General features: G+C 35.0%; 1 protein-coding gene across 5 annotated transcripts in view; it reads left to right on the top strand.

Moving 5' to 3' along the window:
* The window catches only part of ZNF385D (zinc finger protein 385D), a 429,191-nt gene extending 415,465 nt beyond the window's left edge, over positions 1-13,726 (top strand). For 4 of the 5 annotated variants that reach the window (XM_068674352.1, XM_068674353.1, XM_068674354.1 and 1 more), the window contains 4 exons: positions 1,548-1,781; positions 3,718-3,896; positions 5,332-5,433; positions 9,621-13,726. In XM_068674352.1, the coding sequence (XP_068530453.1) occupies positions 1,548-1,781; positions 3,718-3,896; positions 5,332-5,433; positions 9,621-9,854 (749 nt within the window). In that variant the 3' untranslated portion in view covers positions 9,855-13,726. The remainder of the gene's footprint in view (positions 1-1,547; positions 1,782-3,717; positions 3,897-5,331; positions 5,434-9,620) is intronic. The other variant, XR_011093916.1, reaches the window with a different exon arrangement.
* The last annotated feature ends 228 nt before the right edge of the window (positions 13,727-13,954 follow it).

The following is a 13,954-nucleotide window of genomic DNA, read 5'->3' as shown; positions in this document are numbered from 1 at the left end:
TTTTCATAACATCGTGGTATAAGTGATCTGTGTTCATCTTGTTATCCACTACTGAAAGTTTTTACTGAGAGAGAAAAAAAGGAAAAAAAAAAAAAACAACACACTAGTACTGGGGCTAATGTTCTTCATCCTGTTTTAAAAGGTTACACATCCTGTTTTAATAGGTTACATTAATCCTACCAAGTGTGGATTCCTGCAATTATCTTTACTGGAAAGCATCTCATTTTCTAGACTGTTTCTCCAATGCATTAAAATTGATTTGAATCACATCTCCCAGTGTGTTTGCCCTTCCTCCAAGTTTGTTACTGTCTGCTAAATTAATATGTGTGTTCTTCATTAATGAAATTGTTGAACAGTATTAACATACTTCTGTGTTAAAGTGTCCCTCCTGCATCACAATACATACTGAGATCTATAATCCAAAGAATAGTTGTTTTGCCTATTCTAATAGCTATTTTGCCTAATACTGCCATGCCTTTTCTTTTCTCTCCTTTTATGACATGGAAATGCATGAGGATCAGTAGAGGGGACTGAATGGGGATATTCCCTTTTTCAGAGGGAGAGGTCTGAGTTGAGGGCACTCAGGCTCCAAAATGGGATGGCAAGATGTCTGTGAGAACTCTGTAGGAGTTCTCAGGAGGCTGTCAGCTCCTTAGTGCATTCAAGACTTGGATCCTTGGCAGGGATGTAGGCCCTCAGTACTTATTTGTTGGAAATCAGACTCATCTGGAAGCTGGGTTAACTAACAATATTGAACATGGATATTTAGGACTTATACAAAATGTAATTTATATGTTATTCAAACAATAATATCACTGTGTGTTTTCTCTTTTCTGAATTTGAAAACTACAGAAAAAGCACGTGTTCTTAGATGTAAGCATTAGATTTCCAAAAAGATTCAAATGTGTAACATGCTGACAATTTTTCCAAGCATACTACTGACAAAATGAAAGTCTTTTTAGTGCTTGTGTAGGTATCAGAATGTTGTAGTTTTAATTGCTGTTATTAGTATACATTACTAGTATGTAATATTGGATAGTAATAATACATAGATAAATGGTGATAGAAAAATTATTTTTTTATTTTATCAGATAACACTAATACAATTATTTTGATTCTATTTTTTTTAGTACAGAATGTTAAAACTTTAGCTCAGCTACTCAATCAGTGTAAGTATTATGTGGCACTGTGACAGTTTATGTATCTAAAGTGCTGCATATAAATTTTAACTACCTATTGTTCTGGTAATTTATGCAACCATTTTAATGGATTATCCTTCAGTCGTACAGTACAGTCTTAATGACCTGTCTTTTCAGTTTGTGAATTTTGTATTTACTGGGTGTTAGCAGAATGGAGAAGACAGTACATGGCATTTTGATACATGGGAGTAACCATACAAAATGCAAAGAATAAGGTCAGATTTAGTTTGTTAGTCAAAGCATTAACAGCATGGTCTGGCTCTCTGTACAGTTACAGTGTTAGCAAGCAAGCACTGAAGGTCACAACCTTCTATTTTGTTTCCTTCCATCTCATCCCTTTGTCCACAGACGTTACCACAGGGACACCAGCAATATCAACGACGACAACCGTGGAAATCCGGAAGAGCAGTGTTATGACAACTGAGATCACCTCTAAAGTGGAGAAAATCCCCACAACAGCCACTAGCAGCACCACATGTCCTTCCGTTGAGACTGAGGAAGAAAAAGCAAAAAGACTGCTGTACTGTTCACTATGCAAAGTCGCTGTCAACTCTGCCTCGCAGCTGGAGGCGCACAACAGTGGTGAGATGGAGCAATACTTGCTTTCTTCCTTTTTTTTTTTTTTTTTTTTCCTTCTGTCTCAAGAGCTCTGCAATTATCTTCTGAATAGATTAGATCTCTTGCAGCAGGGGACAAAGAGGTGGCAGAAAGCTGGCAATTACATGGAATTCATTAACTATTAAAGAATAAAAATGACAGGCAAAGAGGCTTTCAAAAAGGGGGAAGAAAGGAAATTTATTGCACGCAAGTTACCCATTTTCTTACATTTTAGCTTTTGCAGCTTCCAGACCTTATAGAGCTAAATGACAGCTCATGCTTCATTACCTTTGGTGTTCAGAGTTTGCATACTTTTGTTTGTGCCAGCTAGCAAACTGAGAATGAATATCATTAGTTTTGTTTGAAATCTAACAAATTAAGGCTGAAAGAGTGAGTGTCAGTCAGAGTTCAATGATGAGTTAAAATTTTTAGGCCCATATTGTCTGTTAATAACTTGGTAAAATTTATGGTTTTCCATTGTTTTCATCAAATGATAGCGACTGGTGCATGAGAGGTGAATGGGTAATTGCTTACCACTGTCTTTCTTAATTTTAAACCTTTTTTTTTGTTATTAGAGCTAGTAACATCAGTAAGTTCAGGAAGTAGACAACCATTATCCACAGTCACTATTTTAAATGTCTTATTGATTGGCTTTGCGGTAAGCAGCGTTAAAATATCTTGGAATTTAATATGGAGGCAGTGACCACCTATAGCAGTCCTGTAGAAAAACTCCTGATTTTGGATGTCAGTGGTTACCTGACAGCAGGGTAACCAGAGTTAAGAGGTTGAAAGAGACCCTCAGGACTGAAAGATAGAGACAATGCTAGTATACCTGAAGTAAAATGATAAATGGCTTAAAAAAAAAAAAAAAAAAAAAAAAAAGTTTGACAAGTCTATAGAATCTGTTTAAATTAAAAAGGAAATAAAAATTTATTGGTATTCATGAGAAACAAAGCTTAGTTTCGACTACTGTGTTTACTGTATGCCAGATCTTCAACGGGTGACAATTCAAGTTCATAAAGCTGTATATATTTAACCTATTTAATTACCTATGAAGCTTAGACTCTAAACATTTTTATGATCTAGATATGAGCCAAAACATTACTGTGAATATTTAGATACAAACCTCCAAGTTTCTGCTTTCTATGCTGATAAACTGTGTGTGTAGCTGTACACATGCATGCTTAGAAAAGTGTATAACGGGATGCATATAGTAATTATCACTGGAATACTAAATCTGTACATGGCAGTAGTCCATTATATTCACAGACTACTTGCCTGGAAGGCAACAGTGTAAGAAACTGGTCTGAATAAAGGTACAGCAATAGACACAATTGCTTTCTATCCAACCTTTATTTTAATTACCAATGCAAGTATGTTTTTCTGACACGCATGTTTCTCACATGTTTTGGTTTCTGTCCAGGTTGCTGCTAGCAACATCTGCCCCTTTGTGGTTTGAGAACTAATTAGTTAATTACAGATTTAAGTGTAAGCTACCTAATGAATACTGTTTATCAATCCATTCAGAAGGGCTACAAATCAAAGGCAACTACACCTTTAATAGCTAAATTACTCTTCCTTTGCAACTACAATTCAGGTCTTATTAGCAGCAGGAGTTAATGAGAAAAGTCACACTCATTTAACTTCACATCAGGATACCTGATTGTGCCACTACTTATTGGTGTGGCTGCTTTGTTCTAGTGTTCTACGTACAGAACTGTAATTTAATAATTAAATATCAGATGTGAAATACCATTAATTAGTATTAATATGATACAGACAAACACAGACATATTCCAAGGATAGCACATAGCACCAAGCTGAGGTGCTATCATATGATTTTCTTTTAGAAAGAAAATAAAACAGTGAATGCAACCAAATTATGAAAGTTCTTTCTGTTTCCCATTTCTAATGTCTCCAGGGACTAAGCACAAAACTATGCTGGAAGCTCGGAATGGAAGTGGAACCATAAAAGCCTTTCCCCGGGCAGGCGTAAAAGGCAAAGGACCTGTGAATAAAGGAAACACAGGCCTTCAGAACAAAACATTTCACTGTGAAATATGTGATGTGCACGTAAACTCTGAGACACAACTGAAACAGGTACTCAGCTAGCTTGCAGAGTGTGATCCTTGGTTATTTGTTGTTTTTATGGTGATAAAGTGCCAACAAAATCAGTATGTGTCAATCTAATAGTTCACATCAAAATGGAGCTTATAGATTTTGTCCATTGTATTTGTCTTTTATGCAATATGTTTAGTTATTGTTATGATTTTCTCCTGTACATAATGTTTTCTCAAAAGCTTGTTTATATATATATACATATTTTTATATACATATAAATATATGTATATACATATATGTTTATATACATATTAATATATATATATATATGTTTTTCTTTAAAGCGTTATAGAAGCTATAAGCTGCAATGTTTTACAACTGTCTTTAGACTACGACAGTTGTCATGAGCTAATAAACCCTGACATTTAGTGTACTGCATGATATTTGCCTTGACAAAGATGTGGAGGTGGTTGTAGCCAGTATTTTCACAGAACATTGAACAACCTGCTTAAAAATATGGGATGGAGAGGATTTGATTATTTCTTTTTATCGGTGTTACTCTGTAACTGAGAAGCATGACCTCTACATTGCAATTGCACTAAGTTATGTTCGGTCATTCATCAGATGAACAAAGCCTTTGCACTGAAAAACACTTAGTTTAATACCATATGCCTTTTGGAATTAAATGCTTGTTAAGGAACTTTACAAGAATGAAGATAAATTCTGTAATGGACAATAGAAATACTTGTCTTCTGCTTTCAGGAAAAAGTCCAATTCTTTTTCTCTTTTGTAAGAACTCTCTCAAGAATGAAAATCAAAGTAAAAATACAGCTCTAAAAAAGGTCCCTTACATCTAATACTGCAATAAAGTCTGTGTAGAAGGATTCGTGTAAAATCTAATAGATTTTATAAAGAAGATAATGGGCTTTGTGATTTTACTTCACTGTCATTTAGTTTGATATGTAGCCATCTTTCAGCTGAAATCTTAAAAGGATCTGTAGGCTTCTTAGGGATTTAAACCTTTTTGTGACCTTTTTTTTTTTTTTTTTTTTTTTTTTGAATAGTGAGTGCTGTACTATCTAATATTCTTCCAAAACTTTCTATCAGCAGTGGATTGCATTTGATGGGTGCTTTATAAAGACAGGGAGGGGAAATTTTCAAAGGATTCTAGCTTTGTCCTAATTCAGGTCTTGTTGAAGTTAACAAAGGTGAGAAATTCATTGACTACAGTGGAAGCAAAGTTGAACTGAGCAGTGCTGAAAATCACAGTCCCAGTGTGTGGTGCACAAAGGAATCACTCAAACTGGAATAGGCCCTATTCTCATTCATTATTGAATTAGTCAAATAATGCTGTTGTGGAGAGCAGCAGCCTTCAGTATTAGAGCACACATGGAAAGCAGAACTTGAAATTAAGGAAATATCATTTTTTCTTTTCTTTTTTTTTTTTTTCTTTTGTTCCAATGTATTTTAACAGCACATAAGCAGTAGAAGGCACAAAGACAGAGCTGCTGGGAAGCCGCCTAAACCTAAATACAGCCCATACAACAAACTCCAGAAGGGAACGCATCCTCTAGGGGTAAGCCAATCACCATTTGATTCACAGAATAATGCTGAGTAGGGTATTTAGAAAACGAGAATGGAAGAATATTTAAAATAAGAGGATAGTGTAAGCAATGGGAGTATGCGAGTGCCTAAATAAAGTCATGGAAGCCCATAGGAGACTTTTTATATCCTTTGAAGGGTGTGGACTCATGAGTCCTTGTTTTCGTGGCTCCTCTAAATAACCTTAGGAAAGAAGCTAGTTTCAAAGGTCATTAGAGAGCAAGAGAGGAGAGAAACATGCAAACATTAAACAGGATTTTTCCAGTTTTCACTGAAGACAATAGTGGTGAAATAACTAAATAAAGCTCTATAAAACATAAAACCTTTATTCATTCCTCATTTAGAAAATTATTCAAATAACAATTGAAACAATAACAATAAAAAAATCCATCTCTCATTTCATTCTGCTCAGTTTCAGGATGACTCTGGTCACATTTTCAACTGACAGGACAAACTTTGTGGAGTTCTTGCTAGTTTCAAAAGATGAAAAACATGTTTACGCTTTAATAAAAAATAAAAAATAAAATAAAAAAAACAACACCAGGATCTTGCCATTAGTCAAGAAACAGTTTATATTGTGGGTGGGATAGTGAAGCATCTGACAATTATCTACATCAGATAAACTGTGTGATTGTTTTATGTGACATGGTGTTTTGTAATGGTTTATAGATGGTTTTGGCAGGCTGAGGGTGTTGATTCATTGGCCTCATACAGATTAGGCCCTTATTCATTGTCCATTTTCTCTAATGCAGACAGAATTTAGAGCTTTCTTCTGTGAGATCCCAGTTCTCTGCTAGTTGAACTTAAACTCTTTTCTTGACCAATATAGAATTTGTCCTCATTGGGGCAGCCCTTTTTTTTTTGTAGTACATTCATGCGTTATTCAGTTGTGTAGGACTTTCCTAGATATTACAACATAATGCACTGCACTATTCTGGTAGATCCACTAGTACAGAAATAGCCCCATAGGGTTGTTCAGCAATCCACCTGGGAGACCAAGGTCTCCACTACATATAAGATACACTGAAAAGAACAGAAAATGTACAATTAGGAAAGTAGTATATAGCTTCTCTGTCAAGATTATTATTCCTTGAGGAAATGCATTGTTTCCTAGGGGGTAAAAATAACTATTATGTTACTGTTGTTGTACACAGTTGTCTATTTAACAATTTATGTAGTGGTGATTTCTAAGAACTCCAGCCAAGAATCAAGGCCCTTCAATTAGTGCATAGACAGATAAAGTCAATAAGTCCTTTTCTTTCTGCCTCACTCCCAGGTGCTCACCATACACAAGTCAGAACAGAGGTGAGTCAGAGGGAATTTAAAGCAGAGAGAATGACTTAGCAATAAACCAACAGATAGCTATAGTAGAACAGAGGCTGCATTTAGTCTTTTTGTTTGTTTCTTTTGAATAGAAAAAAAAAAATGCTGTCACTTGAAATGCAGAATGGCATAGCAACAAGCCAAGGATGTGCTAATGTTTATGATGAGCTCTAGACTTTAACTTTCTTTACTCCCTAATAATTTTTCAAGTCATTCACAGTCCCTTAGTTTATTTCACTGTAAATGAAATGCATAATGCCTACTGAACTCTTAATGTTGACCTGTGTGTTAATTAGCACTTGCAGAGAGATTTGAAAATGAATGTGCATCGTACTCTATATAAAAAAATGTTACTGTTATTGCAGCTATCTTGAAATCACAACGATGTTGATAAATTAGCTGAAAGTCTAACTTCATTAGAAGTTCCTGATTCCTCTAAGAATGACCTAGCCTTTTAATATTGTTACCTAAGATCTTTGGTCTTCATGATAACAAATACATGAGCATCATCTTTCCTCCCCTCCCCCCCCCCCCCCGGAAGTTATGAAAAGGACGTATTACATTCTCATATGTTTTCTAGACCAAAAGCTCTCCAATGCCGTATTTTCAATATAATTTATAATGCTTCAGAGAAAGAAGCTTTATGAATTCCCAGAGTACTCTTTTACACTTGAAGAAATCTAGTTTTGAGACTTAGTTGAAAATGCTACACCAGAAAGAAAGAAGTTATTGGGCATTTCATAGCCCAAACTCTCTGCAATGAGATAGCTTTTATGAAAAACATGTTCTGTTGTTTTGGGTTGGTTTTATTTGTACTTTGTACTCATGCATTTATTTATTTAGTTTGAAAGTATTTTTCTTGACTGTTCTAAATAAAGCTGAAAAAATATTTACTAAATAAATAGTAAGGGAGGAAGAAAAAGTCAAATGTTCAGCAAGGGAAGAAGACAGTTCGGATCAGTGGATGTAACACTAATCAGGGAGATGATAAGATCATCTTTATCTGATCATAGTGTCTATTGCCCATTTTATCCTCTATTAAGAGAATTACAGAATGTGGTCCCCTCTGAGTATCCCTTCCAGAGCTTTAAAGGACATTGAGACCACCACAGTTGGCAATGGATATTAGGAAAAGTCAAAATCCTGTATCCATCTGGCTAGTAAGGAGCATATTTATTTATTTATTTTTAAGGAATACAGTGATAACTTTACGAATGATGAAATTCACTTTTGTATCATGTCAGAGGATTTCTTTCTGACTATTCACTCACGACAGTACTGTTGAGTGGAAAGGATCAGAGTGATATAAAGCATGTGAATTATTTGAAAATCCCTTTCAATTCAAGAATGAGAAATTGTGTTTCATTACGTGTCTTTCAGAAGTGTCTGTAGTTAGACTGAGATGTACCAGAGCATAGTACGTATATTAATATATTCATATTCTGTATATTCAATACCATATATTCAGGTATACATGCTATGCAAAGGACCTCAGGTCATTCCAGGACACAAACCCATCCAGAGTCAATCATAGCTGATGGGAAGTTTTCTTTGTTGGTGGATGAAGTCTCTACCCTTACCTCAGAGTTGTAAAAACAGAACAATTAAGGTATTCAGGCTCCTGGCTTCTCATTAAAACCTTAAAATCCCATCAAAACCTCCAGAAATCTATATAGACTAGACTACTCTGATGTTCACTTTATAATACTATAATATAATATAAATTAATAATATAATAATTATTATAATTATTATAATATAATTATATTATATTATATTAATAATATAATATAAATTTATATAATATAAAACTTTAAATAATAGTGAAGGTCTGTTGAGTATTTTCAATTAGTCTCAACAAAGCTTGAGCTTATTTATTTTCTTTTTGCAAACTCTAAATGTAGAGTTTTCTAAACTGTATTTCTTATTGTGCAAGACTTGTGATTTAAAACTATTTAAACCAAAAGCCCCACCAACAGTAACAAAAATATCATCTTTTGGCACCACACTAAGTGATACATGAAAGAGTTTTTCATGACTATATATATATATATATATATATATATATAAATAAAATATGTATATTTTAATCTACTCTTTTTTCACAGTCGTTATAATAATGAACAGTATTTTAGTGAAAAAGGTCTCCCAACATTTTCTTCAGAAGACAGTCTTCTGAAGACAAGGCAAGATGATGTATGACATAGGGAATACACCCATAGAATTAATCACCTATGTTGTCACATGAAACACATTTAGGAGATTTTCATAACTGGTGAAAGATAAACTTTGTTTACGTATTTGTTATCAGTAGCTGCAGTTAATAAAGAGGAGATAGCTGTGGATCTTGTTTTTAAGTAGAACTTGCATCCTAATGATGAAAACTAAAGTACATTCTTAGTCACACCAGTGAATAAGATGTTTTCATTCTGATCTGGTCTCTATCATAAAGCTGTCCAGATGGAGATCTCTTAATTAATTCTTTCTTATTTAATTCTTACAGTGTACATGTAGGTTTATGTAGGTGCAGATTGCCCAGCCCCCTTACGTTTGCTTTGATTTCTCATCTCATATTAAATTATAAGTCTTGGTGATAAGGAGGTGAGCCCACAACCAAGAGAACATTGAAACTTTGTTTTCTACCAAATCCTACTCACTCGTGTTTAATATGTGAGATCAAGTCTCCTGTCACAACCCTGCAGCTTGCAAAGTCCATAACCAGTACAAGGCCTCTCTTAGTTGATTTTCCACTTATAATCTTATGTCAAGCTTCCTGTCATGTAGCTAACATGAACAAATTATGTTTCTCTGTTTGTTTGTTTTCTCTTTTCCCCACAGGTAAAATTAGTATTTTCAAAGGAACCTTCAAAGCCGATAGCTCCACGAATCTTACCAAATCCGCTAGCAGCTGCAGCAGCAGCTGCTGCTGTGGCTGTGAATTCCCCCTTCAGTCTTCGAACAGCCCCAGCAGCTACCCTTTTCCAGACTTCAGCACTTCCTCCAGCACTCCTACGACCAGCTCCAGGGCCTATACGGACCACCCATACTCCCGTGCTGTTTGCTCCTTACTGAACTCCAAACAGGAATTAACTGCAATAATTTTTCAAATCAAAACAGACAAAAACGAAAATCAAGAACATTGAACTATGCAGTGTTTATTTATAGTTTAAAGTATATATGAAGAGCCAGGACTTTTGATAGAGAACTGAACAAATTCTAAAAGGGGGAATGGGCAGTATTTTCTCCAGATGAGAGCATTCCTCTTTTGAGCATTGATCGTTTTAGAAATGATCTCCAGCATTGACTTGTAGTGACATATAAAACTTATGAAGCCTTTTGACTGTGCTTTTTGGCACATATTTCCCTGCAATGTCTTTCCTGCTTTATGAAACAACTTACAAATTTGTCTAAAGGGCATTAACTGGTTCCAATGTACATAAAATACTTTATTCTGTAGATTAAAGAAGAAGGAAAAAAAAAAAAAAGAAACACTGTGAATAGTAGTACCCTTACCAATCCTCCTGCCAAATCAGCAGTTACTGGGTATTTATCTGAAAAAAGTAGATACAATAGATGTCTTGTAAAACAGTAGTATTGTGTCTCTATCTATGCCACTAGGTTTCTAACTGAGTTGCAAAAGATAAAATGAACAAATTATGTCACTTGGTAAGTAGTCAAAAATGATGACAATAATGTGGAGCTGTTCCTGGTGAGCAAAATTGTTTTCCTCACCCATGGAAGAATGGGCATGAAGGTTATCTATGGTTAAGATAAGGTAAAAGATAAAGAACATTTAGTGAAAAAAAAAAAAAAAATCCAAATGCTGTACACAGAATAGGTCAAACTTTTATTTAACTAAAAGTGAATGTGTACAGTGTGCATAGATTCAAAATGTGTAAGACAGGATTGATCAATGTTTAAGGAATGCCAATGGACAGAAAAAAATGCACTCTAGTTATGAAACAGGCCTGACACTTTAGTGTTGAGCAGAGGGAAGACACAAATGGGTTATGCATAGTCATAACTAAGAAATGAAAACCAAGAGAGAAATCCTGGCCTCATTTAAGTCAGTATAAAGTTCCTCCTGACTGCAGTGTAGCCAGAATTTCATCCCCAAAATGGCACATATTCTTTTTATATCATACCAGTGGGAGTGTCTGTAGATACAGGTAACATTTTTTGCAATAGGCTTAGTTTTAGAAACTGATTTATTCTCTTGTTTTATTTCCTACTGATGTGATATAAAATGTTTTAATATACCTATAAAATGTAAACAGCAACATGAGATACATATTATGAGATAACTGCACATTGTGGGTTTGGAACAAATACAACCTTTAGGATCTGAAGGGACCCTTGAATTCTGTAGCTGACCTTTATGTATGGGCAGCTTAAAGCCTTATATATTTACTGTGAGGCTTAAAGGGGTTGACCGTGTCCCTTTAAAATAAGATTTATCAGGGGTATATATAGATATATTGTATATATGTTAGAGTAAGAAAAATAACTTATAAACAGAAAATCTACTATATAAAATAATTATATAACCATTGAGTTTCACATGTGGGTCATTAAGTGGTAAGTAACAAACAGCAGAGAAAAAAATAGACGTCTTGAATCCGATTCTTGCTGCCTGCTTTTTCCCATAGGGAGCTGAAAAGTATCTATTAATATTATGGAGTGCGCTGCTGAGTCACATGCGACCACTCTGATGTGTAGCTAAGTGAAATGCCTACCATACATTTAGGAGGAATAAAAATTAAAAACATAATTTAAGTTTTGATGGGGAAATGATTTAAAATATTTTATTAAAAGGGTGTAATGCAAAATATTGACCATGTGGTTGCTATATAATAGTGCCTGTGGTTAATATGGACAGGTGGAAGATATAGAGGATGGGAATATACAGCACTTTTGACTTGCAGTTCATCAGTGAGCCTTCCACATACATTGGTATTTGCCATTTTTTAAACCTCTCTGCATATAGATTTTATAAATATATATATATATAAAGAGAGAAAGAAGAGGTTCCATGGATGTCTGTGTCCAAAGAATTCCAAAGAGATGCATTTATTTATCTAGAAGTATTAAAATAAGTTCTATATTATGTATATGTATTTCATCCAGTTTATTTGCCAACGTTTGTGCCTTGAAATGAAATGGGCTTTTGGTTATATTTAATTCACTCCAAAGTAGCCATGAATTAGAAGTGATAGCGATTTCAGGGCTGGTTACTAGCTGGATTGCTTTGCTCGAGTTTCCAGAAAGAGAAGAGTACGTGTAAATTCTTGAAGTTTAGACAACTATATAACTAGGGGCTGACATTTAAAAGGGCTCCCTACTCTACAGCTCCCAGTAAAGAGGCAGTAATCACATCAGCTTTCAAAACCTGTGTCTACCACTCAGAAGTTAGAAAATGTTTCCAATTATTTGGGTACTTAAACATAGTGTAGTAAGGTTAAACTTGTCTTTGCAAAATCTTGGCCTTGGTCTTTTAAGTCTATTTGCAGCCTTCCTTCTTTTTGCAGAAGTTGTAGTGCCATTGCCAGCTGCGTGCAGATTCCTTCTCAAATAGGCCACTGGTTTTCCAGCTGTGCTCCATGAACCACCATTTATCTCCAGAGCCTTTTATAATAGGTGTGTAATTAACATTTGCTAAACAAATAGAGGAGGGATGGCATTCTGGGGAGGGAGGAGGCCTGGGCAGACAGTATTTTCCCCATGAAATAATAATGCAGACTAGAGGAGACTCACAATATCCTGTAGGCTCTTACACATGGCCTTCTGATGCGTGGGCACATGCTGTACATCCTGCCATGTTGTCATGATGCCATCAAAATCAAAAGGCAGCTTCTTGAGAGAATATGGCCTGTGGCATGCATGGAGGCACAGTACTAAGCACAGAGTTAATACAAGTTTTGCCAGAAATAAAAAGAGTGTCATTCCAATGACTTACATCAGCTAATTCACAATGACACCTTCAGTTTTCTTGGACCTCTTTTGTCACAGTGCTCTATGGAACACGTTTTTGTTCACACAAGTCTCTTTTAAATTTCAGCTGTAAACAAACTCAATTCTTTTTATGTCTCTTACTCACTACCTAATAAAGGATAAAGCCTAAATGTTAGAATGTATAGTGCATTTTCTGTGCCTTGCTGTTCCACTCCCATTTGGTCAGTAACAAATCAATGCACTGGGGACGTTAGCACAACAGTTTTATATTATATATATATATATATGTCAAGGAAAATACTGGCACAGCAATCTGATTGGGCATGGGGAGCTTCCAGTCAAGGGTATATCCACAACACCTGAAAAAAGAGCTGGCAAATGGAAGACACTTTACACTTACCTGTAAATACATCCAATATGGAGAGCACTATAAAAAATAATAGTAATAATAAAATGTGTCATCATATTCACATTCCAGGGCCAGGAGGAAGACTAAAGCACAAGGAAACAGATAATTTCATTGAAGACACAGTCATTCACTGGAACAACAGTGTGAAATCAGCCTGCAGGGAAATGGCTGGGTATGATCTCAGAAAAACAACTAGGTTCAGGGATATTTTCTTAAATTCTGCGCTAAGTGTTAAAGAATGACTCTTCTGTTCTGACCCAAAGAGATGGTACTTTTGTGGGAGGGATATGTATTTATATTTTTATGCTATCTGCATTTTTCCAACTATCACTGGCTTTAAACCTTTGTTCTGAAGGTTCATCATTGCTCTGAACCATGAAATCAGTTACCTTCATGCAAGCTGCTGTAAAAGCTGATGTGAGAGGTCAGTAAGCAAATGGTATAAATATGATGATCTAAAATGAACTGGAAGAAAAAAAAATGAACTGGCCATGTCAAGGAATACTGTATTTGAGAAATACACATCTTTATTTTAAAATAAATATATATATATAATTAAAAATAGCTAAATAAAGTTAATATAACTAGAAAAATTACATTTGTCATTTTAGTAATGGGATATCACAATTGGCACTGTATTTTAAAAGATAAAAGACTCTTTAGCTGTTGACAAGGATACCATGTGTAAACAGCTGTTTAGCTGTTGGCAAGGATACCATGTGTAAATTTAATGTCTCACACTTACTATCTTCTAGTTATGCCAGGAATACCATAACTGAATTAACTTGCCTATAGTCACTTCTACTCCAGG

This window comes from Anas acuta, chromosome 2 (genome assembly GCF_963932015.1).
Source record: "Anas acuta chromosome 2, bAnaAcu1.1, whole genome shotgun sequence".
Lineage (NCBI taxonomy): Eukaryota > Metazoa > Chordata > Aves > Anseriformes > Anatidae > Anas > Anas acuta.
The sequence above is the reverse complement of the archived record's forward strand: the minus strand, read 5'-3'. Positions and strand labels throughout refer to the sequence as shown.